General features: G+C 39.3%; 1 protein-coding gene across 3 annotated transcripts; it reads right to left on the reverse strand.

Annotated features, from left to right (window-relative positions):
• gdap2 (ganglioside induced differentiation associated protein 2) lies at positions 1 to 27,992 on the reverse strand. 3 transcript variants are annotated; one of them, XM_005932499.3, is made up of 14 exons: positions 27,616 to 27,722; positions 25,789 to 26,013; positions 21,973 to 22,112; positions 20,917 to 21,070; positions 19,630 to 19,718; positions 18,968 to 19,044; positions 18,665 to 18,824; positions 17,046 to 17,196; positions 16,502 to 16,578; positions 15,560 to 15,636; positions 15,073 to 15,212; positions 11,029 to 11,083; positions 9,921 to 10,064; positions 1 to 4,026 (listed from the first exon to the last, which is right to left on the reverse strand). In XM_005932499.3, the coding sequence occupies exons 2-14, from the start codon at positions 25,971 to 25,973 to the stop codon at positions 3,985 to 3,987; spliced, it is 1,491 nt and encodes a 496-aa protein (XP_005932561.1). In that variant the 5' UTR covers positions 25,974 to 26,013; positions 27,616 to 27,722; the 3' UTR covers positions 1 to 3,984. The 3 variants fall into 3 exon arrangements, with proteins under 3 accessions (XP_005932561.1, XP_005932560.1, XP_005932559.1); XM_005932498.3 differs by lacking the exon at positions 27,616 to 27,722 and adding an exon at positions 27,472 to 27,607; XM_005932497.3 differs by lacking the exon at positions 27,616 to 27,722 and adding an exon at positions 27,742 to 27,992 and having other exon boundaries at positions 2 to 4,026.
• Between the last annotated feature and the right edge of the window lie 3 nt (positions 27,993 to 27,995).

Consider the following 27,995-nt stretch of genomic DNA (forward strand, 5'->3'; position numbering starts at 1 on the left):
TACACTGTGTTAAAATATAAATGAGCCAAATTACAGTGCTATCTGTGTGGCTGTTACTCCTTTGTGTCCTGACATTTCTCATGCAGACTCACAAGCCTCTAAAACGCCCCGTTGATCCCCGCAGTCTTTGTTCTTCTGCTACACCAGAACTTAAGCACAGTATTCTTCTCTGTCATCAAGGCTGTAGTGCTGTCCCAAAAACACAGTCACAGAGTGGGCCTTGTGGACATGTTCCTCCATTATCACAAACATGCCCACAAGAGTTTATTTTCCGGCTGCCACTAGAGTACTAAATCTGTATTAGCGCACATATCTGGAAACAGCCTCTGAAAATGAGACTTCTTTCTTGTTTGTGCAAACAGCCGTTTCAGCTGATTACCTAAAATGCAAAATTCAAGAGTTGTTTACTGGACAATTTGAAATAAATAAACACAAGACAGACATCTCATTTATCTCTTTATTACAAAGAGTACTAGAATATAAGAGCCAAAATCAAATCAGATCTTTGCAACCAGGAAAAGTTGTTGGTTTACTGGTGATAGTTTTTTTTCTGCTGCTGGAGACTGATTGTGTTTACAGCAACTAGCTTGCCAGCAAGAGGTTGAAGGTGTTGCACATCCATGCAAACGCCCACAGATTGGCTAAGGTTAGCAAACAATTGCCATCTAATTTATACACAGAGACAGACGCCTAACAGTCTGTGCTGATGAGTACAAATCACCTGCGGTGCGTCTCTCTGTAATAGGGGACACGACTCAACTGGTTCTATTTGTGGTTATATTCCTATATGAAAGCAGGGTTGCTGAGCACTTACGTCATTTTGTGAAAGAATTTCTATTTTTAAGCAACGCAGCTCTGGCTGGACTCTGAATGTAAGTATAATGGATGTGAATTTCCGTTTGTGGAGATGTCAACAGACTTGCAATTTTCTCCGATTTCTCGCAGTTCAATTCAACTTAATTTAAATAGCGTCAAATTAAAACAGCTGCATCAAAGTGCTTTATATTGTAAGGTTAAGACCCGACAATAATACAGAGAAAGCTGAGAAAACCCCAACAATCACACGACCCCGTTTAAACAACAGTGGAAGGAAAAACTGTGGCAGAACCACAAAAAGAATGAATTATCTTACTTTTATTTAGTGTCACGTTCTGCTTTATGTTAAACACAAGCACGAAGAATTTTCAATTTTGTAAAATGTATAAAAATAAATGTATCACAGTGTTGTAACATTAATACTTACTGTATGGACTTTTTCAGTCTGAAAGGTAAGAAGTTAAAAAGCCGTCCTTCGTTCAGCCGTACCTCACTGTTTAGTCAAGCCAAACCATATGTGTTGGAATGTGGGTTTAAACTGCTTAAACTCAAAGCAACATGGAGTTCTCCGAAATGCTAAGAGTTGCATAAATACCCTTCATGTAAACCGTGTGAGGAATTTTCATTTCACAGAACTAAGTTGCTGCAGAGCACACATCACAGCACCAAATCTCTCCTCATCCATTAGCTGCGAGGAAAATGGAAATGACACTTTACACTTTTTTCCAAATTGGAGCAAAACCTTGAGGCGCTCACTAAGAAAACTGAGACTAAGCAGAAAAGTCACTTTGAAAACATGTTTCTACAGCACCGAAATCAATCTTTATTCTTCATCAGGTATTAAATACTTTCCACAATACAACCAGCTCTTTTCTAAAAGGATAGTCTAAGCCCGTTATTATCAAGAAAAAAAAAATTCTTATGATCAAAGTGTTTAAAAAAAAAAAAAAAAAAAAAAAAAGTAAGGAAATTTAAACATGAATGACATCATTTCCTGTAAAACTCAGAGGATATCAAACGCCAGGCCCTCCACATATTACTTTAAAATGATAAAAAACTCCCCCAAACAGGACACATCTACACACAGATATTTTGGCTCATTGATGCACATTCTGATATAATCACAGTTCTAACAGCAAGTCTGTGCTGACCGATTCAGCTGAAGGTAAAACAGTGACAGCACATTTCATTTTGTCAAAGGAGGGAACACTAACCTCATTTCACTGGATGGAACTCAAAGCACTGAGGAAAACAACAAAAGACATTAAACAGCTCAATCTGACTGCGCATGCTTTCCTCACGAGGCCATTTATTATTGATTTTAGAAGGAGCCCTACAAACACAGTAAACAGAAGCTCCTGGAGTAAGTGACACGAGATATATACCCCCCACCAGTGTGCACATCACATTATCTGAAACCTCAAAAGTTAGAAGCTGAACTCTGTGTGCTAGTGTTAAATAACATCCCCGCTTTCATTTCAAGGTTAAAGAGTTTCCATGCAGCCAACACAGTTCAAATGCAATCATGCAGAGTTCCTGATGTTTGGCCTGGATGAACGCAGGACTACACACAGGTGAACCCCCCCCCCGATTTATGGTGATAGTGTCAGTGTTGGGCTACCACACATGCGGGGGTCCTGCTACATCATGACTGATCGAAGGTTCAGACAATCAGAAATGCTTTCAGAGTTTACTTCACTCCATTTGACCTGGACACCCACACATGTGGCAGTCCAAGATAAATCAAACTACAGACGACAACTTAAAGTGAAGCGAGCTGTGCAAACAAAGGAGTTAGTGACTGAGTAACAGAGCGATTTGACACAAAAGCACAAAAAATAGTTAATCACTTTCCTTCACGGCGCTTGTGAGAGTGAGGACTCCTCATGACTTGACTTGTGTAATTTAGGTTCACTTGCACATCATGTTTCCACTGTTGTGGGTTACAGAGGCACTGCCTTATTAGAACTGTATCACTGTTTAGTGGCCAATTTCTTTTAATGATTCCAGTTACTGCTTCAAGAAACAGTTACAAATGTTCCATCTCCAGAAACAGGAAAATTAACGTGTTTTATAGTATTTAAGTTAGAACAGTCAAAGATTGGAAGCAGTTAATGTTAGGCATATGTTGTTAAATGTGTGAGGTTAAATATGCGTTTCAGTGACACGGTGCTAACAAGTTTGGTAGAGGCACACATGCCCTGCTTCCTTTCAGGCCCACCATAAAGCTAACTGGAAAACAAACAGGGCTTTTTACATTGTTAATGCTAAGCAGAAGTACTTCAGCACTGCCTCTAGTAACAGATCTACATATCTGGGAAATGGTTTATTTATTCTCCGGCCAGGAGTTAGACGATAAGAGGCATCTCCCTCTAATATTTGTGAATTTAACTTAATGTATGACGCTACAGCTGAAGTGACTCTGACACCTTAAGCTGAGCCTTTCTGCTTCCTCTTTCAGTCTCTGTGCCAAGCTAAGCTAACTTCACATGTTCACAAAATATGAAGATGACCTTGTGATGTAAATTGAATGTTAGCCAGCTGACGTGTGCTTTTAATCAAAGAAATCTCCCCAGCATTAATGTTTGTCTGGAATTTTCCGGTTTGGACTGCTGGCGCTCACGGTCTCATATTACGCTGAAACAGGTGGAGAAAAACTTCCGGCTGAGCAAAACCCAATGTTTGTCTTTACTGCAGACTTTCTGCCGCTCCGTGTGGTGTAGAAATCCAAACAGGCACTCCCCGTATCACTCCAGCATTTGAAAAGGCATCTTCTGAGACATGGGCGAGGATGTCTGATACGACCACATCACAGGGAAGCCTTTGAGTTAAGTGCCAGCTATGATGTGATACTTCATATTTTGGGCAGTATGACAAAACTGCTGAGTAAGTCTCTCAGTATAAGGCATAATCCAGGAGCCATGCCAGATCCAAAAATAGTCTGTGGTGAGTAACAATGATTGCTCACCAGACCGCGCCGTGCTATATGTGCACTGCGACTCTTAATTTGGTCTTTTTTGGCAGGAACAGAACAAAAGAAGAGTTTCCTCAACTGAGGTTCAAAGCCTTAAAGAGGAGGTTGGAGGTCAGACCACACAGAAAACTTCATGTCCAGAAAAGACATCCACCACTTCGCCACTTGGACAGAAAGATTCGATTGGACTCGTGTCACAGACCGGAAGCCTCTGAATGATGGTAGGGTCCGTTCACCTGTTATAGATGAGAATAAAACAAACACCTGGGTTAGCACAGATCACTTGAGCCAAAGCTGGTAACACTAAAGTGCTTATTGCCAACACAAAGAGAATTTGACTTATACTACGGTGGCCCTGAGACGTCAAATGCACTGCAACAAAGACATAAACAAAGCCTTACAAAACACAACAGAAGTGTTTTGTGGAGACAATGTGATGGAGCAGCTGCAGAAGGGACATGCTAACAGGAAGTAAATTATTCATGAATCACAACCCACCCTCGCTTTCATTCAGGTCTATTGTGCTGTTTTCTTGATATAGCAAAGTGTCAGGAAGCTGTATTCCTCGTACCAGGAGGGGCAGGCTGTCCTGTTAGCTGCTGCACGTGTTTTAATAATGCAGAGAAAAATTTGTGGGCAGCAATCTGACTACACCTGTCAGAGCCTTTCACAACTTCAAAGTGTTCTACTGTCAGAAGAGACGGCAGCAGTGTTGGGTGTGGCATGACTGCTTTGCTCTGCTGGTAGAATAATTACACTGATAAGCTAAAGATTATGTCAACACGCTAACATTAAGAAAGATTCAAGTTTTAGTTAAGCAAAAGATCTTCTTACTGAATATACAAGCACAAAAACATGAGTGTGAATCAAGGTGTGAGTGTGCAGCCGAGTTAAGTAAAGGATACTGGTTTTTCAGAATGTGTCTGCTTTGAAATTTTATATTCGGGCTCCATGTATGACAGTGAAATAGCTGATTGGCTACTGTTTTTAAGTTTTCTATTTTTTTAAATTTATGTGTTATTATTAAATGCTGAGCTTGTAAACTTTTCACAAAAACTTTAATTAGAAACATCACATAAAAAGGACAGCACGGTTATTGAACGTTAATGATGATTTAAAAAAATAATACATTTATTCAGAGTCTAGAATGTCAGACCAAGATGTTGTGTCTGCGTGGGGTGTTGTAACAGGGAGAAACATCCGTTTCATCAATTGACCAGAATATTACGCCATGTAGACGTGTTGGTTCATCCCTCGGCTACATGTCGACAGCATATTGAGAAAGAAAATTAAAAGTGGTTTTGAGGCACATTTTGATCCACTTGAAAAAAAACAAAAAAAAACAAAAAAAAAAAAAACATGCAGCTTTAGATTTAGGTAGCTCAAGTCCAAGCTCAGAGTAGAGGTCAACAGATATTCATGTGCAAAAGAAGGTTTTCACAGGACCATGTAGTTCTGTGAAAAACCTTTACTGCTTCCATAGGAATTAAGAGGGTAAGCAGCAGCCAGATGGTGCTAATCAGACGCTTGTGATGAGTTGATTTGCAGTAACTGTGAGCACTTTGTAAATGAAGACATTCTGGCAGTTTGCTGTTCCGGTGCGTTCAGTTGTGCATCTCAGGAATGAACATCGCAGCATTCGGTCTAAAGTCAAACTGTGCAATGCTCAGAGAAATAACAAAGAGAGCTGCATCTCAGACTCTATAATGTAAAAGTTGGTGATGACGGTACAGTTAGAAAAAGACTAAAAACTGCTATAGCTTGTTTGGGGAGATGCTGGGAGACAGCCTCTTCTCTGTAAAAAGACCACGGCAGCACAGCTTAGATTTGCAAAGCTGCATGTAAACAGAGCAAAACACCTCTAGAACAGATGAGACTCAAGTGGAGATGTTTGGCCATAATGGACAGCAAAACATTTGACGAAAACCAAAACCTCTCATACCAACTGTCAAGGATGGTTGTAGACAGGTATCGATTTGGATGATGATTTGGCCCTCAGGACCTGAGCACCTTACAGTCACTGAGTGGATTATGGACTCCTCTGTATATAGAAATATGATAGAGGCCATCTGTCTGACAGCTACAGCGTGGCTGAAAACGGATCATACAACAGGACAATGATCCCAAGCATATAAAACGAGCACATATCCACATTTGAGCCATTTTTACCAAAGTAGCTGTCTAAGAACTAACAGCACCTCATGACAACAAGAGCCAGAAAACAAATTAAAGAATAAAAAGGCCAAAAATTAATGAAGTTAGATTATGTTTACTCAGGATTTTAGCTGTAGACCAGTGGGAGAAAAACCCCCACCCCACAAATTTCCACAGATTGTCAAAAAAAGTAATAAAAAAAATTTTGAGAGAAAAAAAAAAAAAAAAAAACAAAACAAAACAACTCCTTTTGGATGTGAAAATACGCCATTTAAACTTGTAATCAAACAAGTTCTGTGCAAGAATAAGCCTTGAAAAGGCTTATTAGAGCATTAAAAAGAAATAGATTCCACTTTAGTCAAACTCTGACAAGCAAAGCTAAAATAAATGTGGCCAAATGTGAGAAATGTGAAAACAGCCAACAGTACTAAAGACAAGTCGATCCGAGGCCCATTTTGAGAGGCAATGGTGAAATGCCAGCAGGTGTTGTGAAATGAAATAAGTCTACCAACAAAGAATGAGGCAAGTTTCACTTTTTTGTTTTCTAATAAAGGAAAATGGACGGCTGGTGAGTGGTTACATGAGCGATACCATCTCAATTTCCCTTTTGAGAAAATCTACAATTATCTAAGCTCAGTGGTAACTGTAGCCAACTTTCTTTCACACGTCATATCATCCTTACCATTCTGGTGCAGGCTCTGGAACACGGCGTACTTTAACCCCCATTTCGCCCCTAAGAAGCTTCAAACCTGCAATACGGGGTTTATTTGACTGCTACGAAAAAAAAAACTGTGGCATCATCTTATGAGTTTAAGGACACAACCTCTGTAGTTAGTAACAGCGCAAATAGAGTTTTAGTGAAAGTCCTGGTTCCTACTTTTAGGTATAAACGAATGCCAATTCTGTTCTGAGTCTGCTGTGAGAGTTAACGACTGATCAAACTGGCCGAGGTTTCCAAAGAGATTCATTTTAAGAAGGTACCTCCTGGTTAGGTTCAATTTCAGCAAACAAAGAGAGCAATTACTTCCTGGACTCCATCAGCACTGTAATTAAGCTCAGCAGGACAAGTGTTTCTGGGTAGGTGTCAATATAAACAATGTCGCCCAGGTCGTCTGCTGTGCTGAAAGTGGAAAATACATTGTTGTTCCAAAAAATTGATTCTGTGTCTTGATGCATCAGGACACTGTTGGAGTTACATTCCCTGCAAAACGCTGAATCTGAAACGATGATACTTTATTGTACAGGTAACCTCATGTACAAGTGCATTTTCTCATCTACCAGTAATTATTACAGCTCCGTGACCTCGTGTCTTTATTCATAACTACCCCGAGTAACAAAATATGAAAACAAGCTTGATACTGCTGCAATCCAACATCAATAAGTGGATATCCACAGTGGTTTACAAACATATCAGCTATTCAAAAAAAACAAAGAAAAAGTGAATTATTCCAAAGAAACGGATGATGCAAGAACGTTTTTTTTAAGTTCAAACTGCATCAAACTAACAAACTAGACGTTGTTTTTGATTCTAACTATGCTTCCTCAGGGTTTGACATTTCCTCAGTACTCAAAATAGGGGCAACGCTGACGTTCTACTCTGACAGTCTGTTTTAGCTGATGCCACTAAAGAACATCCAAATGTTTACGTCGTTTCATGGCAACTCAGTGAATGCCAAAAGGAAACACGCTTAAACATGTGCCATCAATCTGTCATGTTTCCCCATATTTTAGCTCCGAGTATAAACAGACACCCACAGTTAATAATAAAAATATTATTAATAACACTTTTTATTTATTACAAGGTAAACAAATAAAAAAACAACTATAAAAGCTAATCAAGGTAAACATCGACAAGACCAAGTCAAAATGAAGGGTATGCAGTTCTGAATAGATGGGTTTTAAGACGCGATTTGAAAGTAGAGAGAGAGATTGTAGTCCCGAAGCAGGATCTGAAATTGACACGTAGGTGAACTGGAAGCCAGTGGAGTTAATAACAGGTGATATACGTTCATTAGATCCGATTCTGGATACAATACAAGCAGCTGGATTTTGAGCTAACTGCAGTTTATGAAGAGATTTATGAGGTAGACCACAGAGAACTGCAGTAATCTAAACGAGATGTGACAAGAGCACTGTATGGCGGTGCTGTTTGGAGTAAGTGAAGGACGAAGGCGGGTAACGTTACCAAGATGAAAACAAGAAGAGCGACTGATAGTATTTACTGATATTAACCTGAGGGGAAGGTGTGACGGCAGAGTTATCAGTGGATAATCAAAAACTCCTCACCTGCTTTTCTTCAAACATGCCAGTAAAAAAAATACATCAGTTAACTTTTCTTAAAACGATAAAAATCTTGATTAATTAAAGTTATTGATAATTATTTTGTCCATTTAGTAATCACAAAGCATCCTGGGCATTTTAATTGAGGTTATAGTCAACGGTTTAACAGGTGAAATTAAACCTGGAGATGAAAATAAAAAACAACAGAAATCATTTCCACCGTCTCTGGTTTACATCAGGAAGAGGAGAATAGAAAAGGGAAAGTCTAGAGATTTGTCTCGTCTGTTGATCCCTCAAATACAACTGATGAAAAAAAGAACGTGAATAGAAACACACAAAGGTTTGTGTGATTTCAGGTTTATCCGAGACATCAACAGGAACATAGCCTACCTAAATATTTCTACTAAAACACCATCAGCCAGAGAGCTGACGTGAGGCTAAACAGGGTTACGGTCCGTCCTTCGGCATCTGAAAATGCAAAACCGATGCTTACAGGGAGGTGGAGACACACAAACTCTAATTTATCAAAGGAAGTCAGTTACTGGGTCCAAACATCAGCACTCCAAATGTAGTGACATATTTTCCAAGTTAAGATATATTAACTGGGATAATCTGCTGCAACTTCCAGATGTTTCTGACACATCAAATTATTTTGGCAGGTCGCTTGTAACTTTAAACCACATGCTTCAGCACCTGAGCTATATTTTAGTCATCTAGAGAAAGTGGGACCAACTTTCTGGTGTCTACATTAGAATTTCTAGCCACTACTTCAAATGAACCCTAACTCTTATAGAGGAAGGCGGAGGGGTTACCACAGCTGCACCCAACTGACATACTTTGCCTGTCACAGTAAAGTCAGAAAGCTAAAAAAAAAGAAAAACTGGCCCAAATTAGATGTTTTACAAAGTACTTTAGTAATGGTCAGACTATAACCACATATGGCTTTAACTATAAAATGTTAAAAAGTTTTTAAAGTGGCAAAAGCTGAACCACTTTCCAGTATTAAAACACTCTGTTCTAATATCACATTAGGCAGGCAGGTAGTAAAAATAAGAATAATTAGGGAAAATAATAACTGAATGTCACTTCTGAACCTCTGCAAATCGTTGAGCTCCCACCGCTGAGTGAATCAGCCTACAACATTATCTGATGTGCTTTCATTTCCTGTCTATTTAATGGTTGACCTTCCGTGCAGTTAGCCACAACAAGGTAGCAGGATACTGGTTTATTGCAGATGTAAGGTCAGCAATTTCTAGTGCTGTTAGTGAATATGCAAGATTTGATATTAGATTTGAAAAAAACAAAACAAACCTTCAGCATTACTCAGTGGCTGATTTACACCATTCATTTCTACTAGGTTAATGTAGATCTATCCATCTGCAATAACATACTGTGTGGCAAAGGCAGAACACCTGCTGCTTTATACTTCAGATGCGTTGCTGCTGGTGAAGGAGAGCTAATTAGATGAGCAATAATTGGATGGACGTCAGCTTGATTATGTTAAAATAAATAGTTCCAACCTGTGTGGGGTTTTTGGAACAAACGTTTGGGCCAGTTTTGAGAGCTTTATCAAATCCTTTATGTATTTTAGCAGTTACCTTTGCAAAATGATTCAAATCACTTTGAAAGATATCCGTGGATCATGTGCAAACAACATAGGACTGAGTTATGGATCTCTCTGTTAATGTGTTCTTACTCGTGCATCGTACTCCAAGACAAATGGAGGGATATCGAGCTGCTCAGGCTTGATGCAGGTGAAGAGCTGTTGCAGATTGTCGAGGTAGCGGACCTTTTCCTTCATGCCAGATACACTGAAAGTGGTGAAGAACCATGTTGAAACCTTGATTGAGACAAGTGAAGAAAGAGAATGGATGTGTGTAAAGAACCGTTCATCAGTTTTTAAAAAACATTCAAGCTTGATTTTGCATTGCCAGGACACCAGTCATGCAATAATCAAAGAATAACTGAACACAACTTTGTAAAAAAACAGAAAACTGAGCAAGACTGAACTTTAATGAATAAAGAAAAAGTTATCAAGAAACCAGATAAACCAGAAGTTACCTAAAGAGGAAAATATTTTCTGGATCAGTGTGGTAGGAATGTAAGGAGTTGGATTAATAACAAAAGCAAAACGCTCCTGGTTGTCTGCCTTTTACAGATGTGTGGTTCTGTTAACTTCATCAGGCAGTGACCTCGAGCTTGCACTTTAGTGGTTTGCAGCTGGGATGAAAACTAGCACAAATCTCCAAATCTGAGGCCATATTTTTTTTGACGGCAAAACAGTGGAGTCCCAACTTTGTGTCAGGATGAGTTGCCGATCCAAGTGGAGGAGTTTAAGCATCTCATGGTGTTGTTTGTGAATGAGGGGTGAGGGGAGCAGGAGACTGACAGGCAGAGTGGTGCGTATGATGTGTCGGTGTGCTGTAGTGAAGAAAGAGCTGAGCATGAAAGCAACGCTATCAACGTACAGGTCAGTCTACATTCTTACTATCACCTGTGGTCATGAGCTCCAGCTAGTGAACAAAAGAATGAGGCAAGCAGTGGAAATAAGTTTCCACTGAAGGGTGTAAGGCACAGCATTTTAATCTTAAATGTATAAATATGGCTTTTTAATGTCTTGTGCTCACTCTTTTTCTTACAAAAAAAGGATAAAAACTTGATCAAAATCATCTGAAATACAATAAACTACACAGACAAGGTTTGTTTTCATACATTTATACATTATCAACTGAAATATAAATGTTTTACACAGGCCTGTATATTAAATAAGCTTTGCAGAAACTGCAAATAAAACCATCCCTTACCTTCGAGCGGAATGTTGGATGTACAAAGTAGAAAGCCATCAAATTTTTTTTATACCTGCAAGAAATAAAGCAGAACATTAGTGGAATAATACTTCTCAGCAACCCTATGACTCATTATTCTGGAAATCAAACATAAAATTAAAAAACCTGTATTATGAAATGAAAATGATTGATGTTCTGAAAGAGGAGACACAATGTTTCTGTGGCTGTTTCCAAAGCCACACATTTACTGTCCCACAAAAACACCACTTTACAATCAGCTCCATCCTGTACATTAGCATGGACACATTTACCACATGGAAGTGCCAAATGTTTTTCCAATGCTTGGTTATTTATTTGATTGAACAGACAGGTAATTAGACAATTAATCGACAGTGTCAGCTACAGCAGCTGTCATACTACAATGCTGCTTTACGCTGCTTTGATCAGACAACTTTAGCCATAAAACTGTGCCAAACTGTCTACAGAAGCAAGCTAATTTTAGACACTTGTCTCCATCTACTCGTATCTGAAGCTCAGTCAAAGCAGCCAAAACCACAGATGGCTCACCAGCCTGTCAGTCTCACGCAACCAACTCTCCCTGATGGAAGAGGGGCCCGAGAGGCATCTACATTTGGGAGGAACTCAATTTCAATCACCATTATTTAACTACAGACCATGCTCCAATGAAGCAACAGAGCCACATCACTGGCAAAAACATGACATGTAAACTTGAGGTTACCAAACCGGTATAAGCCTGTTATGTCTGCCATTCCCAAGTTGCTGGAGGCAACTCCCGCATCTCTGTTTTCAAGACAGAAGCAAACAACCAGACTGTGAGACTAACAAACAAATCAGGGGTATTATCCCAGAGTAAGAGAGCGCCAACTAAAACTGTGGGTCAGTTACTAGTTACATGTGTTTAGAGCCAAATTCCTCGTATTTCTGATATTCACTAATTCAGATGATATTTTAAATTAATGTGCTGCATCTGGAAGTTCTTCTTGATATTGTAGGAATCAACCATCACACACAGATGTTGAGTCTTCAGGGTGAGGTTCAGATTCAGGTTCAGATTTATCCAGAGAGAACACGTTTGTCCACACACTTTAACTTTACACTCAACATTTCCACTTTACTCTTAAAATAAAACACATAAATTAAATAATAATAGTAAGCTCTTTCCCTTTAACCCCGGCCCATTTGGATGCTGCCAAAAAGTTCTTGCATTCTGGAAAACTCTGGAAATAGTGCCGACCTGAACTTCCATCCATACTAAATTTGCTTGTGTTAAGAAAAACCAAAACATTGGTCCATCAGAGGAACACATAGGAACTTTTAGTTATCCAAATAATTCAAACGTACAAAACTGTGACTTGTGGCCTTCTGCACTGGTCCAGAGCCGGACCCGAGGATATTTAAAAATAATCACTCTCGAGTCCATCGGTCTCCTGCTAAATGCAGACAACATATACGCTTCCAAAACTGTGGATATGTTCAATCTGGCGAGAGTCTGTTGGTTAGGTAATTTGAAGCTAACATGCATCTGCAGTCAATCAATAGCCAAATAGCCAGACCAGGGTTCAATATCACGATGCCAAACCAAAAAAACCCCAAAACAAAGCAACTGCTTGAGAAATGTAGCAGAGAAAGAAAAATACTCCTAAATGAAAACAGCTAGAACAGAAACTGTAACTGTTTAGAAGTAAAGTGATCACTGAACGTGATGTGCGTGTGTGTTCCTCGCCCTGCAGAAGAATGAGGACACAAAGTTCCCTGAAAAAAGGCTTTGATTGTCTCTGTGACTGACAGGCAGCACAGTTCTTGTGCTTTAAAGACAGAGCTCTGCCAGACCCACGCCCCTGCTAAATGACAAACTTGTTAGCAGTCATCATTTTCTACTGCAGCCAAAGTACAATATCCAAGTCAGAAAGTGTACAAGCAAACAGATAACCTCAGCGTTTTTTGTTTCACATTAAATGAGCCTTTAGTAGAGGGCAGACTGTTGTCTGGGTTTCGTTAGGTCCAGCTAAAAGTTTGCAGAGGTGGTGGAGCCTAAACATCCCTAACATTTTAAGGCTGCACTGATGAATCAGCAGAACACAAACGTTCGCCCTCGTCACTTATGACTGAATGGGGGTTTCCTGTTCCGATGAAAGGGGAAGCTGAATGAAGGCGTCTTCATTCGCATTTAAATACTCTGTGAAAGCAAGGTTTGCTTTTTTTTTTAATTCCCTTTTCCTGCCTCACTGAAATATATCACGTAACCTGCATCTGACACCCTTAGGGTAAATTTATCACACAACATAAAGGATAAACATCAGGAATGTGCTACAGTTTCAGTTTTCTTTATGAAGGTTAAGAAAGGTGTTGTGAAACCGACAGAATAGACAGTCAGAAAGCAATGAAACCTGAGAAACACAAGCGTGGAAAGGTACGTCTTGACTGCATGGAGTTTCCCACTGACACAGGAAGCAAGTTTGGTTTCTAGTAACCAAAACTAAAAAGAGATGACAACTATAAACGCTTCTCCTACCCACCGAGTACCTGAGTTTCTCTAGGTTTTTCCTTTGGTGGCTTCCAGTTAACAAAATTTCAACCCCTTCTTTTTTTCCAGTTACGTTTAGATATTGTGTGGGTTTCATGTGTGTGTTGATGTTTATGGACACTAGAAATTTGTTTAATCTAGTTTCAAGTGCTAGTTTTAAATCAGTAGTAGTAGGATGATTAAGACATACACTTAAACCTAACTCTAATAATATCTACTGTATGACCACTCATGTCTGTCTTTATTAATTTTGGACACATAACATTCACAAACAGGGGAGTCTGTGTGGATAGAGGAGTCACTTCAGAACAGTGAAGCTGTAGGTCTACTCTGATCTCTGAATAGAAGTCTAGATTTTTCTGGTTTCCATTTGGAAGATGTGGCTACGATTAAGCACGATGAAAATATTCATAAATGGTGAACTTTTCAGGAGATCTCAAAGACATCAAACAGCATCTGCCTCCATGTGTATCGAGTTCCAAATGTGATGGTACACAATGGACACTTCATTGCTCAACAGAATGACTGATTCAGATCCAAATCCATTCTGCAACCTCAGTTATCACAAAGTCATGTCTGACAACAACTTTTCAGAGCGCTGTCTTTGAAAGGCTTATCCGGTCTCAGTTTAGAACTCGTTTGAACTCTTTGAGGCCAAGTTAGAGCGAAGTTGCTTGGCCTCAAGTCACCGCGAGACTTCGCGCCAACGCCAACAATGAAACAAATGTGTTTCACAGCTTGTTTGGCTTTTCCAGTAATCTAAACACTGTAACCTTGGTGGTATCGTACTGTGGCACAACCAATGTTTCTCAACTTTAATGCAGCTGCAGAGGCTAAGAGCAAGAGCCAACGAACACCAAATAGGTCAAATGAAAGTCAACTCTAAATGTTTGTATGGCCTAATATACAAAATGTTAAACACCTTGATTTAGTTCGAAAAGTGGACCCTTTGTCATGTTGATACAAAATGACCGTTAGATTGATTTAAAATCCAGTAAGCACTATGCTGCATGGAAGAAAATATGAAAGCTGCTACTATAATGACCTAATCATAGTATCGTCATGGCCTTTGAGAGAGAAAAGGAGTGAATGAGAGGGGAATTCCCAAAGACTGTCTTTTTTACACAACCTCTCTCTGTCTGATTCTTTTTTAAGTTTTGGTTAGTTAAGACTGGAGAAGTAGTTGGCCAACAATGTCAGCCAAATCTAATTCTACTTTAAACATATATTGTAAACCCAGATGACAACAGTTCTGGATGGAAAGCTGAAGCAGACTGTTCTTACTCAGTGACTCAATGCCAGAGGAATAAGACAAAAACTGGAACTAAGTTAATGCCTCATCTATTCAATACTTCCACTTCATATCTGATTTAATGTTGGTTTTCCAATATACTTGACATGTTTTAATTTAAAAGATGGAAGGCAAATGCTTAAAAAAATTGCAGTCATGCCTTCAGCTCAAGGTTTAGATTAGCCACAGGCTCAGTGTAATCAGGTGAGTAAAATGTCAGACTGACTTGACGTCAACGATGTCGTAGAGTTTCTTCAGGAAGTCGGTGTCCAGATGGTTATGCTCTCCGGTCAGCGTGTGAAAGTAAACCATAACATACTCCTTCACTGTGATGTGGTCCATTACATGGATGAAGTACAACAGCGCCTACAGCAGACGGGCAGAGGAAACAAAGACACAGGATTACTGTGAGTATTTATTTACTTACAGTTCTGTTAAAAACCAGATCACCCACATCTGATACATTTTCTTTTGTAGTTGCAGCTTTTCCTATTTAAAAACAGATATATTGCATTTTACAACAGGTACTGAGGAGTAAAATCAAACGTGCAGTGAACAAGGTTAAAAGCAGATCAATGTGACCTGTGCTTGCTCACACGTATTGCATTATTACGAGTACACAAAAAAATAAATCTGCACCATCTGTTACGGTGAGTTCCGACATGACTAAGATCACTAAAAGTGCTTCACTTTAACATATTGGCACACGTTACCTTTTCAAGGTCAATGAGGGTCACGGGGATGTTTCGTCCAACCACGACCATCACCGTCCTGCCACATATATCCACGCCTGGACAAATACACAGTAAAGTGTAAAGACACTCAGACCCTGCAATTTTGTATTAATTTAAATATAGTATCACAGTATTGAAACAGAGCTGCAGATGTAGTAAGTGAGAAGTGTGGAGATACAGTCTGTGTTTGGCCCTCTGCCTACAGAGGTCATCTGGCCAACACTGAGTAATAGTTCGTTTTCCAGCAGTTCAGCCTCTGCGTCTGTGATTATGATCTGGACTTTTCGCTTGTAATCTGCAGTGATTTGGAAAGCTGACTTTTGGATAAAACACTCCAACTGTAATGTGCATTAGTGGCTGTATGACAGCCTTTGTTTCTTACTTGAATGCATACAGACCTTCTACTTGTGTAGCATCACTACAAAATGTAAAATGTTTCTTTTGCATATTTCCCTAAGACAGTCAACAACATAAAGAACATTTTTTTTGGAAAGACTTTTCTTGTGATACAAGTAAAATACATTAAATATATAGTTTTAAATTAAATATTCTTTCATTTAAAACTATATATTTAATGTTAAAGCTTAAATGTACCCACCTCAAAACACGGCCTGAAAGTTCAAATAGGTTCAACCTTTGCCTCACTTGACATCGGCTGAGCTAATTGGTGCTCAACCTCGTCCTGGACTGTGTGCAACAACACTGCCTCCTACTGGTGATGACAGTCAATTGTGCCTTAGAGAGGATGAATTGCCTTCGCTCTTCATGCAGAGGCGAAACAGAAACTCTGAGGCGAGCACCCTTACAATACACATGTCTGAAAACTGTCTTTTGGTTCCTGGTTTTGTTTCAGATCTACATTCAGACGTTGAAAGACTCCTTCAAAGATCTAATATGCACGTCCCATGCTCAAACACCTACCAGTCTGGTACAACGCTTTCAGCGCGGCGATGTCTGACAGGTCCTCTGCTCTCGCTCGACACAGCCAGCGACCGTAGCTGCAGGATTAAAACAGAAAGAGTATCTTAAATATATGCAACAATTAGCGGTTACACACATGCTATAACTACTGCCTCTGTAAATTACTGCCAAAACATCTACTAAAAACCTATAAAAAAAACCCCAAAAAAACTAAAAAGAACTTTAAGTGTGATCATGAAAGCAGCCAAAACGTAGCCGTTCAGAAATGTTTCAGTAAAATTTTAAGTGACAAACACTTACAGTGCAAACTGAAACAACATTAGATAGAAATACTTCATAAATAGAGTAATTCAAATTGTACTTATTTACAGTTTAGTAACTGAAGAAAATACTGCACTTGATTTTGCACGTGAAAACTTTAATACAGGCAACGTCAATGTTAATACAAGTGGAAAACACTTGAAGTATTATGTTATTACATTTATTTAAAGAAAAACATTTGAAAGCATCATCGAGTTATCTCACAGTTTGGTTGGACTCTTACTTTCTCTGATGTTGCTTCTGCATGGCTGCCTCAGACATCTGTCCCTGTAAAATCAGTTTCCGCTGTTTGTCTACGTCGCCCTCCATCCGGGCGAAGGCGTGAGTCCCAACCTGACCCAGATCCAACTCCAGGCTGTCCTCTTCACATTCATCTAGACAAGCCAACAGATAAGACATCGTAATGAAATGCTGAACTTGTATCCGATACTACTTACAAAAAATAATTAATCCAGTTAACTCTGGCTTTTTTAAACGATCGTTTCCCCTCAAAACACTATCTGTGTACAAGTTTTAGCAAATTATAAATGCAGCAACATTCTCATGGGTTTGCTTGTTTGTCCGTATTTATTTTATTACACAGATTCCAATTCATCTGCAAGGATGCCGTTACACGTGTGTGAAAGCGCTGCTATGAAGTCATAAACTCAGCTGACAGATTCCAGGCTCGGGTTCAAGTCTGTTTCATTCCTTGTTTCTCCAAGACCACATGCACTGCTGCATGCATGTCTGTGCATTTTATCAACATCCAAACGGACATGTGCATCTGTCAGTGTGTATACATCAGCCTGTTGTTATTGGGTTTCACTCGCAGGCAGCCTGCTTGCTTTGGATCAACACCCCAAAGCCACATGTCGATGCTTTGAAGCATCAGGCCAGCAGGCACCACACTTGAGGTCAATGGAGGCAAGAGGCTCAAAATGGAAACCACAAACACTCACTAACACATGGGCTGGTGTTACTTTCACAGGCCTCTTCACCAAAACCTAACATTTAGGGTGCAAGCAAAGGCTTAGCTGAGATAAACTAAAGAGGTCATACAAAATCCAGTTTATGTGGAGGGTTTAAAAACTCAAAATTTCTGTTTGTCCTTTTTGTTTTTATTATTTTGCCATTTCTACAGAACTGTTGGGCCTCGATTACTTTCAATAAAGACTACTTGGTCTGCATTTAGCTAGAGGACAAATAAAAATGTTGGGAGACTAGAAAAGCTTTGATGTGCTTCAAAACAGTTTCCCTATTTAGAATTCTGAAAGTTTCTCGAATCTTCCTTTGTTTGATAGTCGTGTGCTGATCACATCAAACTCTTTCTTTTAGGAGAACACTTTTGTTCAAGGGCTTTGAGACAATCATTGTGACGAGGCATTATGCTGGTTAAAATCTGTCTGTGATACTTCTCATGTCCTGTCAGTGCTTTACTACAAATAAAACAATCATGTCCTGACACTTCAGGAGCCTGAAGGCAGATGCAGTCTGACTGACTCACAAAAACAACCTGAGCTCTAAGTTAATCATTATCCAGTGTCATCTTCACACTGTATTTAATGATTGAGCTCAGATGTTTTATGGTTCGGTTGGTGAGTGAGTGACAAACAACATGAATGGCTGACAGCCTAAAAAGCCAAACAGCTGACTGCTCGGTCAGACTATTTCAACTTGACAATTAAGTCCTTCAAATGAAAAGAAAAGCTTTTATTCTACAAATTCAAACTACAGGGAAGAAATGTTTTGTTTCTTTTCGACTGAAATGAAAGTCAAGCATGTTGTGTGTCCCTTTCCGATTTCAGGAAATTGTTCATCACATTATTGAGAAAAAAAAAAAGAAAAAGAAGAAGGCTGCACCTTCAATGCTTCCTGGTTTCTCTGTGATGCGGATCCGTCTTTCTGGAACCACTGGTTCACCCTCAGAATTGCCGATGTCAGCTGGGATGAGAGGTAGGCAAGCCTTTTCTTCTCCCTCAGAGCGTGGGTAGTACAGAGGGAGTAACTTCTTGAACACAGACTGAAAGAGCACAAATATGAATATATATATATTAGTGATTAATATGCACATGGCTAACTTCATACAGCTGGTTTTAAATAAGAGGAACATGCAGGTTCAGTGTTTCCTGTTGGTCTAAACTAAAGACAAGAAGTCACACAAACCTCCTCTGTGTCTGAAACCGCAAACACCACCGTTTCTATGCTGTTTCCATGATTCTCCAAGAACCGCCGCACTGTCCCTACAAACACATTTGTTTTGGTTTATTACAAGATAACACAGACAAATAACAGCAAATCTGTCGTTTACAGAGAACTGCAATTTTTCTAAGACTAAGAAGAGGATGAAACCAACTGAGATGCGTCCTTTTCTGTGGTGTGGACCTGTAGTCGTGTATTTAAGTGAACAAACCTGAACAAACATTTTGCAAACAAGCAGAATAATTGCCACATAGTGTTCTCTTTGGGTGTTCACTGAACTAATACACTCAACTATGACCCGTGTATATCCAGTCTTTCATTCAGTTCAGTTTTTGTGGTTATTTTACAGCCAGTAGTAGCTTTAACTCCAGAGGTGAGTAAGACTTCTGTTTGAGTGGATCTGAGTGATTTCAGGGTGGCAATCTAACCTCTTAGATTAAATTCCACTGTTTTGAATTTGGGCCGATTACAAGCTTGGGGAGTTCAATTTTCCAAAGGGGTCACATGAGAAATTGGGATTTTGGTGGAGGGCTGCACCGATAAACTTACAAAGAGAGATAAAAAAATAAGAAAATATGACTAAAGTGTCACTCCAATAAAAACCTGTGTGTGTCTGTGTGTCTTACTCAAAGCAATGTGTGTTGCATCCTCCGGAGGATAACCTCTTTTGGTTGTGGTCACCACACAGAAGCCAACTGATGCCATTGACTGCTCTCTGTGGTGAAAAATGAAGAAATACAGTCTCACATACTGCACATCACATCTACAGTAAACACTGACTATACAATGTCAAATGTGACATACATCATTCCCAATATGTCTACATGTTGTCAGTACAAACAATGGTTCAATATAGCACCTTCAGATCCCTCTATTGACCTTGAAGAAAGGTCAGAGGTCAAATGTGACATGATATTTTAAACCTTCATATGGCACTTTCTATATGCTGACAATACACACCAACTTGTAACAATCGTAGTTTTGAAGTTCTCAGGCTTTTCATCACTCCTGCCATGTTCTGGATTTATCGCATTCACAAACTCAGGTGTCCATGCTGCCTGCCCACCTGAGGGAGGCGTGACAACAATCTCTGACCAGCCTTTTTACAGCTGAGGGGTAAAAACAAAACACTAAATACCTCCAGTACTATGTCTGTGAAGGTTCTCAGTCATCCAGGTCATCGTAGTCAAAGGAGCTTGCAAAGAAAAGTGTCTGGACTTCTTTAAGTTGCTTGAAGACGTTTCACCTCTCATCCGAGAAGCTTCTTCAGTTCTAAGGTCAAATGGTGGAGAGTCCCAGATATAAACCTAGTGGGAGTTCCCCCCACAGAGGGACAAAAGGACCCCCTGATGATCCTCTAATCGCCTGAGCCAAGGTGTGAAACTGTGTGTGGGTCCCAATCAGCCAGTTTCACACTTTGCAAGCTCCTTTGACCTCCAGTACTACTATTTAAATTTTGCCAGTCTGACTTTTCCTTTCTTTTTTTGTCTTAGTGGGTTCAGCCTTCTCCCTTAAATCATCATCACTGCTCTCTCCACTTCATCATATACTGCAAACATCTATATCACCAAGTAGATCAGGACAGAAACGGCACAATCTGGTCTGTGAAATATTGATTAGGAAATTGTGGATTTTAATCTGAAACACTGTTTTTTGGGGGGGTTGTTTTTAATTTATCCAATGAGTTCATATTTTACAGATGGATTTAATGTTTTTCCATCAACTTTTAAAACAGATCCAACTTTTCTAAAATCAGTGTTTCTGTAATCTGAAAAGTTGGAAAGCTCCGTCACTTTCATTCAGTGACTGTTTGCTGGTGCTTTCTGACAGAGAATGAAACAGATGAAATTTGTGAAAGTCCGATTACTGCCAAGTTTAGCACGTGGGCTGAATTATAAGTTGCTGATTCTTACGCAGCCAGCTGCATGATGTTTCTGTAGCAGCTGTATAGTGAACTCTCTGCTGCCGTCCTGTATTTGGCTTTGTACTTTGGCCCCACGGTGTGGATGATGAACCGCGCTGCTAGGTTGAAGCCCTTGGTCAGCTTTGCCTCCCCGGTGCGACATCCTGGACACAAACACACAAAAAGATTATTATATTTATTATTACATGTTAAAAATAAACTCTCATGACTGTTGATCCAGCAAATACACATGTGAATCAGAGAGCCGACAACTGAGTTCATGAAAGAGAAAACTGTTTTCTTTTGACAATTAAATTTGCTGATTAAATTTTCTGGTATGCTAACCACACAGAGGTTTTTATTTTGAGCACCAGCTTCTTCAAATACTGCATCTTAAAGCATCAATATATATATAATAATGTAGATATTTTTAGGTGACGTTTTTTGATGAAAAGACACTTCCAGTGTGTCGGGGTAAAAACCAGTAACTAGACCATTTTTTTGTACTTGGGACGTCTGAAAAGCCAATCTCAAAAACACTGGCACATATTGTACATCCACAGTGATGCAGATAATTGAATAACAAACCCAGACATCTTTGCAGGGTTCAAGAACATCTGTATTTGTTCCTTGAAATTGGAGCTCAAAGTTCAAAGCATATTACTGGAAGCAATTCTGCAGAAAGTAGTTCCAGTGAAAACTGGGCTCCTGCTTCTAAGTAGACCGTCTTTAACAACAACGGCTCTGTTTCTGGAAACAATGTTTTAGATGACTTTGAAAATGAAATGAAAATGCACAATGGTGGTGAAAAGTCAGAATCAGAGATCTCATCTCAGATCTAACAATCTCATTTGTACGATCAAGAAGCCAGAACATACTTATTTGTGTGTTATCAGTACTTTCAGCAGCTGTAGAGACTTGATAAAAGTTCACTCTGTATTAGAGTGCCAGCGGTAGTGCCAGCGTGATATCAGGTGACTGGTTATATTTAACACTCCCAGTGATATCTCTGAGAAGACCAAAGTGAAATCAAGCTCATTTCAGCAGTTTAACCATCCATGTCTACCTTTGAGTTTAAGCAGCTCGTCTCGGAGCTCGGGTCCTGCCAGCTGATGGATGCTGTCAGACGTGGGGTTCTTGTCGTTTAGCGACTCGTTGCTGGTGTTCACGACGGCGGTGCAATTCAGCAGAGCAATGTCACCAACACTGTGGGGGGGAAAACAAACAAACAAACAAACAAACAAACAATCTATTAAAACTATACAGAGTAAATACGAATGATATGGCGTATAAAAAAAAAAACGTTGTGATGTCATTTTGCCAAAGATGTTGTAAAGGTTTTTTTAGCCATAGAACAATGTTTTGCATAAGTTTGTTATTCTGTATTTTCTAGGTGTGGAAATGTTTTGGACAGGGACGCAATTTTTGAATAGTTTGATGCTGTATGCAGCTACAACAGATTTACAATGAAACAATAAAGATGCAATCTAAATGCAAACCTTGAGCTTCAATTCATGCGGCTGAAGAAAAATACTAACCATTGAGGAATAACAGTGTCTCCTATTATTATTATTATTATTATTATTATTATTATTATATATCACTGCCTCCCAGCTCCTAAACAAAAGCTATTTCACAGAGCTGGGCTATTTCTTCTTTATTTATTGAAAATTAAGTGGGTAAACTGTCTTGAGTTTATACCAAGTGTTTTAAGTTGTACCTGTGAATCCATAAGCAGTATTCTAAGGTGCCCTCAAAACAAGTGGAACAAGAGGGTGAAAACAAAATAAATCCATTTGAAAGTTTGCGGGAACATCAAAGGCCAATTTAGAGCCAAGCAAGATCAGGTCAGACTTCTGGGGGCTTCAGTTCACTTCTTACTGGAGTACAGTGCAACAACAACTCATGCTGCAGGCATAACCTGCTCTGTGACAGCAGATCAACATGTATAAAAACCACAGCGTGCTGACCGGTCAGCTGACTGGAAAATTGCATCACCGCCATCATTCATAAAAGCTCTAACGTACATGCTATTAGATGGTCTATAGATTTCCCATTCTGTCTTCAAGCTATTTTACTGTCTTATAATTTCTAATAGAGCGATTCTACAAGAGGTCACATAGGACGATTACTTGTTAAACTTATATAAAAGTTAACAGAAAAGCTCCCTGTCTGTTTGAAATAGTTTTTTTCCCCTCTTTACTTGTACTCAGTATAACAACAGAAGGTGTGCGGCTGAAAGAATGGGGATAAAATTAGCTCATATTCTATAAGAAACCATCTAAATAACTATTTAAAGTCAGATTTACCATGTCTTAATTACAGCGATTAAGCCCTTTTACTTACACGGTCTGCATTTTTCCTTCCAGGCTTTTGATAGACTTTTATAACATAACGCATTTTCAGTCAAAGTGTTTAATGTGCCCACATTCACCGAAGGGTTTCTTTTACGAATATCAGATAAAAGCACCGTACAGTATGTATGTCCTACACATACACATTAACTGGAGCAGGTATACTGGACTATAGCATGCATTATATTTTTAATCTCATCTCTCTCTAACAATATTTTGTATGGACAATCATGTTTGAGTCATCATACGTTTCCAACATCACCCCTTTTGGGAACACCGTTGTAGCTACATGGTTAAACAGAAGGCTAGTCTATCGTTGTTTTTGGTCTGAATTAGTATAAGTGAAACAAAGATATCCTGGGTATGTTGAAAGTGTTTCACGCTACAGGCTCCAGAGGTGCCAACATCAAAGGATCAGAAAGAGGAAATCTGCTACTTGGTAATGTCTGTGGGTTTGAAACTTTTTACAAAGAACAAAAAGAAAAAACTAATTCACTGGGTTTTTTAAAAAGTATTATTTGGGTAACTCATCCATTTGAGTACTGTGAGAATGATGTTTTTGCACAGTCACTTGGAAATAGAAGCTAAAAATCTGCACTTTATTGTTGCATTTTAAAAACTATTGTGTTGACACAAAGAGTTAAAATTATGAAAACTGTGCCACTGTCCAAACATTTCAACACCCAATTGTACTTCTACTGATGTTCATTATCCAAGTGGCTTTATGTGACTTTTATTGGCAGTCATCACCAGGCCCCAGTCTCCAGTAACAGCACAGTGGTAACCAAAGACATTTGGCGAAACTTTAATGCTTATTTTAATACCTGAAGTCAACTCTTTGTTCAGAAGCCCTTCAGGTTGTGTTAGGAAAAAACAATGAGGAAATGCATGTGTTGACAGTGTTTGATCACAAGACATATTCAGCAACCAGGACCACGGAGGAAGAGTTGTGTATTTTTTTTTGTTCAGCTCATTCCTCCTAGCTCAATTACAGATGAGTCGCCAAATCAAGTCAAGCAGGATGCCTGCAAACAACAGTGAAACAGATCTCGTGCGAATCCCCTGTTCCTGTTTTGTCAAATGCTAGCTTCTGTATTAAGTCGTAGAGTAGATATATCCCAAACTAATGAAACGTCCTCTCCCCATTTATGAACAAAGTCATTTAACAACATATAGTACCAGGTGTGCGCTATCAGAGTATCCACGAAGAGCACAAGTTCATTTTAAAACAATAAAAGTAGCAACACATTGACAGAGTTATATCATGACTATGACATAAATCAACAAACATTACTTACAGGAAGAGTAACATTGCTACAAGATTCTGTGAAGAACTTCAGTGTGATGATGCTTTGAGGTCCAATGACATTGACTTTGACATTTAAAACAACCATAAAGTAAATAAAATAGAATTATTTTTATTTAATTACTCTATAAATGACTTTCTGTCAAAAGAAATGAGCCAACAGCTCTTTATCTATTTAATGAGACACTATTAAGACTTTCAATACCTTCAGATACCTTGCTTGGACTTTACTTTTTAACCACCATGGGTTTAAAAGTAAGTCTGAGAAAGTAGTGAAAGGATGAAAATCTAAGCTGTAGTCATATGGAACCTCTGACATTAGCTCAAAAATAGACCCCTTTGTCATTCTAGCTGCTGGAAGGTTTAAAAGCACCACTGCTCGAGGGTCAATTGCGCTCAAATCCTGGTCATGCTATTGTGGCAGGAATGTGCGTGCTCGTGATGACTGCTCAGGGGAAGGCTGGCACCACAACAAGGCTCCTAAAGAAAAACTGCTGCCAAGTTGGGCTCCACATAGTCATGTGTTTCTCTACAAAGAAGATTTACGACGTTATGGACTCTGAACAGGTTTGTATGAGCACATGGACACACAAGCAGCATTTACTACTACTATATGATACTGCTAATATCAATACATTAATATTACTGCCCTTTTTTAGGATGTATCTAGGATCACACACTTTGCTTAAATGACAGATGACTGATAGCGATTACCAGAATACACAGATATGCATCCAAAAGTGTGTTTGGATTAAGCAGCCAAGTGCTCAAAGTCAACCACTGTGAGTTGGGTTCTCTTTGGTTAAGGTGGGTGGGAATACACACTCTGACAGGTAAAAAGTGAAACTTTTGTGGGCATTGATCTGATTTACTGATAGTTTCGGTATGATTGGTCACTTTCACAAAAGCAATGACACACACAGCAGCTGTATCTTACTGCAAAGAGCAGATGTTAAAAAAGAAGAAATTTAGTATGACATAGTTACAAAAAAATACATCATATAGACCACCAAAACCAGTTAAAGCTACAAGGTAAATATACTTTCAAACTTTAGTTATTTCATTGTGACATTTTTGCTTGAATGACTATATGATTCTGTGTCTATCTTTGTTAAGCACTCACTAACTGTGTAGGACGAAACCGTGGCTGACGTTGTGACCTCTTATGAAAAAGACAGATTTCTACAGAGCAGCAACAATGTGAAGAAACAGCGTGACTCACAAGAGGATGATCTTGCGGTTGATATCTGGTCTGTAGGGGAAGGGTGAGGGGAAACTCTGGCTGAGCATGCTGTGGCTCCGGACCAGCCGTTTCTCCTCGCCATCATTGTCCAGCTGCTGCTGCCATGTGGGAAGAGTCTGGATATCCACAAACTGGGAGCGAGCACCCAGAGGATCCATCCCCATCTGGCACTACAAGCCTCGAGAGGATCACCAACTAGCTGGGCTGCAAGTACAAGATAAAGTCATTTGCCTATTTCCAGTGTCTCCCTGTGGCTTTGACAGACAAAAAAATAAAATAAAAATCTAGATGATTGTGGAAATGAACAGTGCTCGTTTGCTGTGCTTTTGAGAAGATCTGTATTTTGGTTTATTTTCACAGGTAATCAGTCTATCCTAGCTGTGATCGGGCCACAGGTCACCAGTATGTTGCAAGGCTAACACAGAAAAGCTGACAACCCATTTATGTTCACATTCACACCGATGGCCACGTTAGGATCACTGATTGGCCTTAACCCCATAAATGACTCGGGGAGGAAGCTGGAGCACCCACACAAACACAAGGAGAACACAGAAAGGTGCAGGCAGGGAGAACTAACTGGCAAAAATGACATTATCTTTGAAAGCTTGAAGGGTAAAAACAAAACCTATGATTTTGTTAAACATGTTTCAAGGATTGGATCTTTGTGCAAAACCCAGTTCAAGGGTGTTCCAGTCTCCTGGAGGTGGCTCTGGCCTCCAGAGACCTGTTTGGTGGCTATGAGGAGGACATTACAGCATCAAGAAGACCTAATAAGATCACTTAACAGAGCAGTTACCTAGCACATGAAAAATAAATTCAGGTCTGAAATAAACTGTTTAGAATAAAGAAGTGTTTAAAAATTCAAACCTATAAGACTGAGATGTTATTTTTTTTCTATGCAAATACATATGTAACATGCATCCTGTTAATCTATCTAATAAACTGATCTGTAGGAGTCTGTAATGGAGCCACATTTTTACTATGTCAGTGACCTACATAGGTTTTACTTATCTCCGGGTCTTCAGACAGTACAAAATATGCACGTGACTGAGTTCAACCTCACCTTTGGCAATACACAACTGTCAGACAGACAGCACTGCTGAGCTCGGCCAGCTGTTTTAACAGCACACATTTCAACCTGGCTTACTGAAACACTTAAAGGAACTCAGGAATCATTATTACAAATAAGCTTTCCCTGCAATGAAAAGTCAAGATGTTTGTCATGAAGCAGGTCTACGGATTAGAGAGTAGAAAACCAGCTGTCGATTCCCACTCCTAATAACGACCTGGAGTAAAGACGGACCTTACAAACTACATGCACGGCTGCCACCAGTCTGATTCCAGACACACATATCAGACTGTCTCTGATTTACGGCGGCAAACTCAACAAGAAACCCTCATGTAATAACATTATCACCAGATAAAAGCTGGGCGCTTCATTGAATACACGTATGACAGTAGTCCCTTTGTTCACACATGTAACACCATATAAACCCCAGCTCGAGATAAAACCATGTCATGAGCACGACAAAATTCGTAAGCCTTAAATAAGTTCAGTGTAACGCAGAGAGTTATTTTTAGTAAGCTGGTCGAGCTGTTTTTGTTTGTAATTGGCTGCTTTTCTTGCTGTTAATTTGTGGCAAATTGGATACTTTTACTTACTTTTTGTAAATTAAATAAGCAGTTTGAAGACATGGCATTTGGCATGTTACTACTCCATTAGCTCTGTAACAGCTGCATTTCATTAAAATAATCAAACATGTGTGATAAGCATCCGTCACAAGAAATTAATCGTCTGTCTCTTACTAGGTAAACTTCTTTCTCTTCCGAAGCATTTCTATGTCAGGCCAGAAAAGCAATAGTCTCTTTATAAATCGATAAATAGTGCACTTTGGTCAGAGTGTTTCAGAAACCAAACAGACAGTTACCCACCTAGCAATGTATTTCCTTTACAGGGGTGATGTCACGCCAAAATTATAAAAGGAACAATTAATAAATCTTGACACGACACCATATAAAATCAAGACGTGATGTTCATCCTCAGGGTCCTCATACTAACAAGCACAAATACTGCAAATGCAGTCAAAAAGTAAGTTTCAAAGTGCCAATTAGAAGGATTTGCACATTTAGCAACCATGCTAAGAGCTGATTGTTGCGGCGTAAAGTCTGGAGTATTAAAAGAAATC

Source organism: Haplochromis burtoni, unplaced genomic scaffold (genome assembly GCF_018398535.1).
Source record: "Haplochromis burtoni strain Fernald_Lab_line unplaced genomic scaffold, NCSU_Asbu1 Contig_154, whole genome shotgun sequence".
NCBI classification, from domain to species: Eukaryota; Metazoa; Chordata; class Actinopteri; order Cichliformes; family Cichlidae; genus Haplochromis; species Haplochromis burtoni.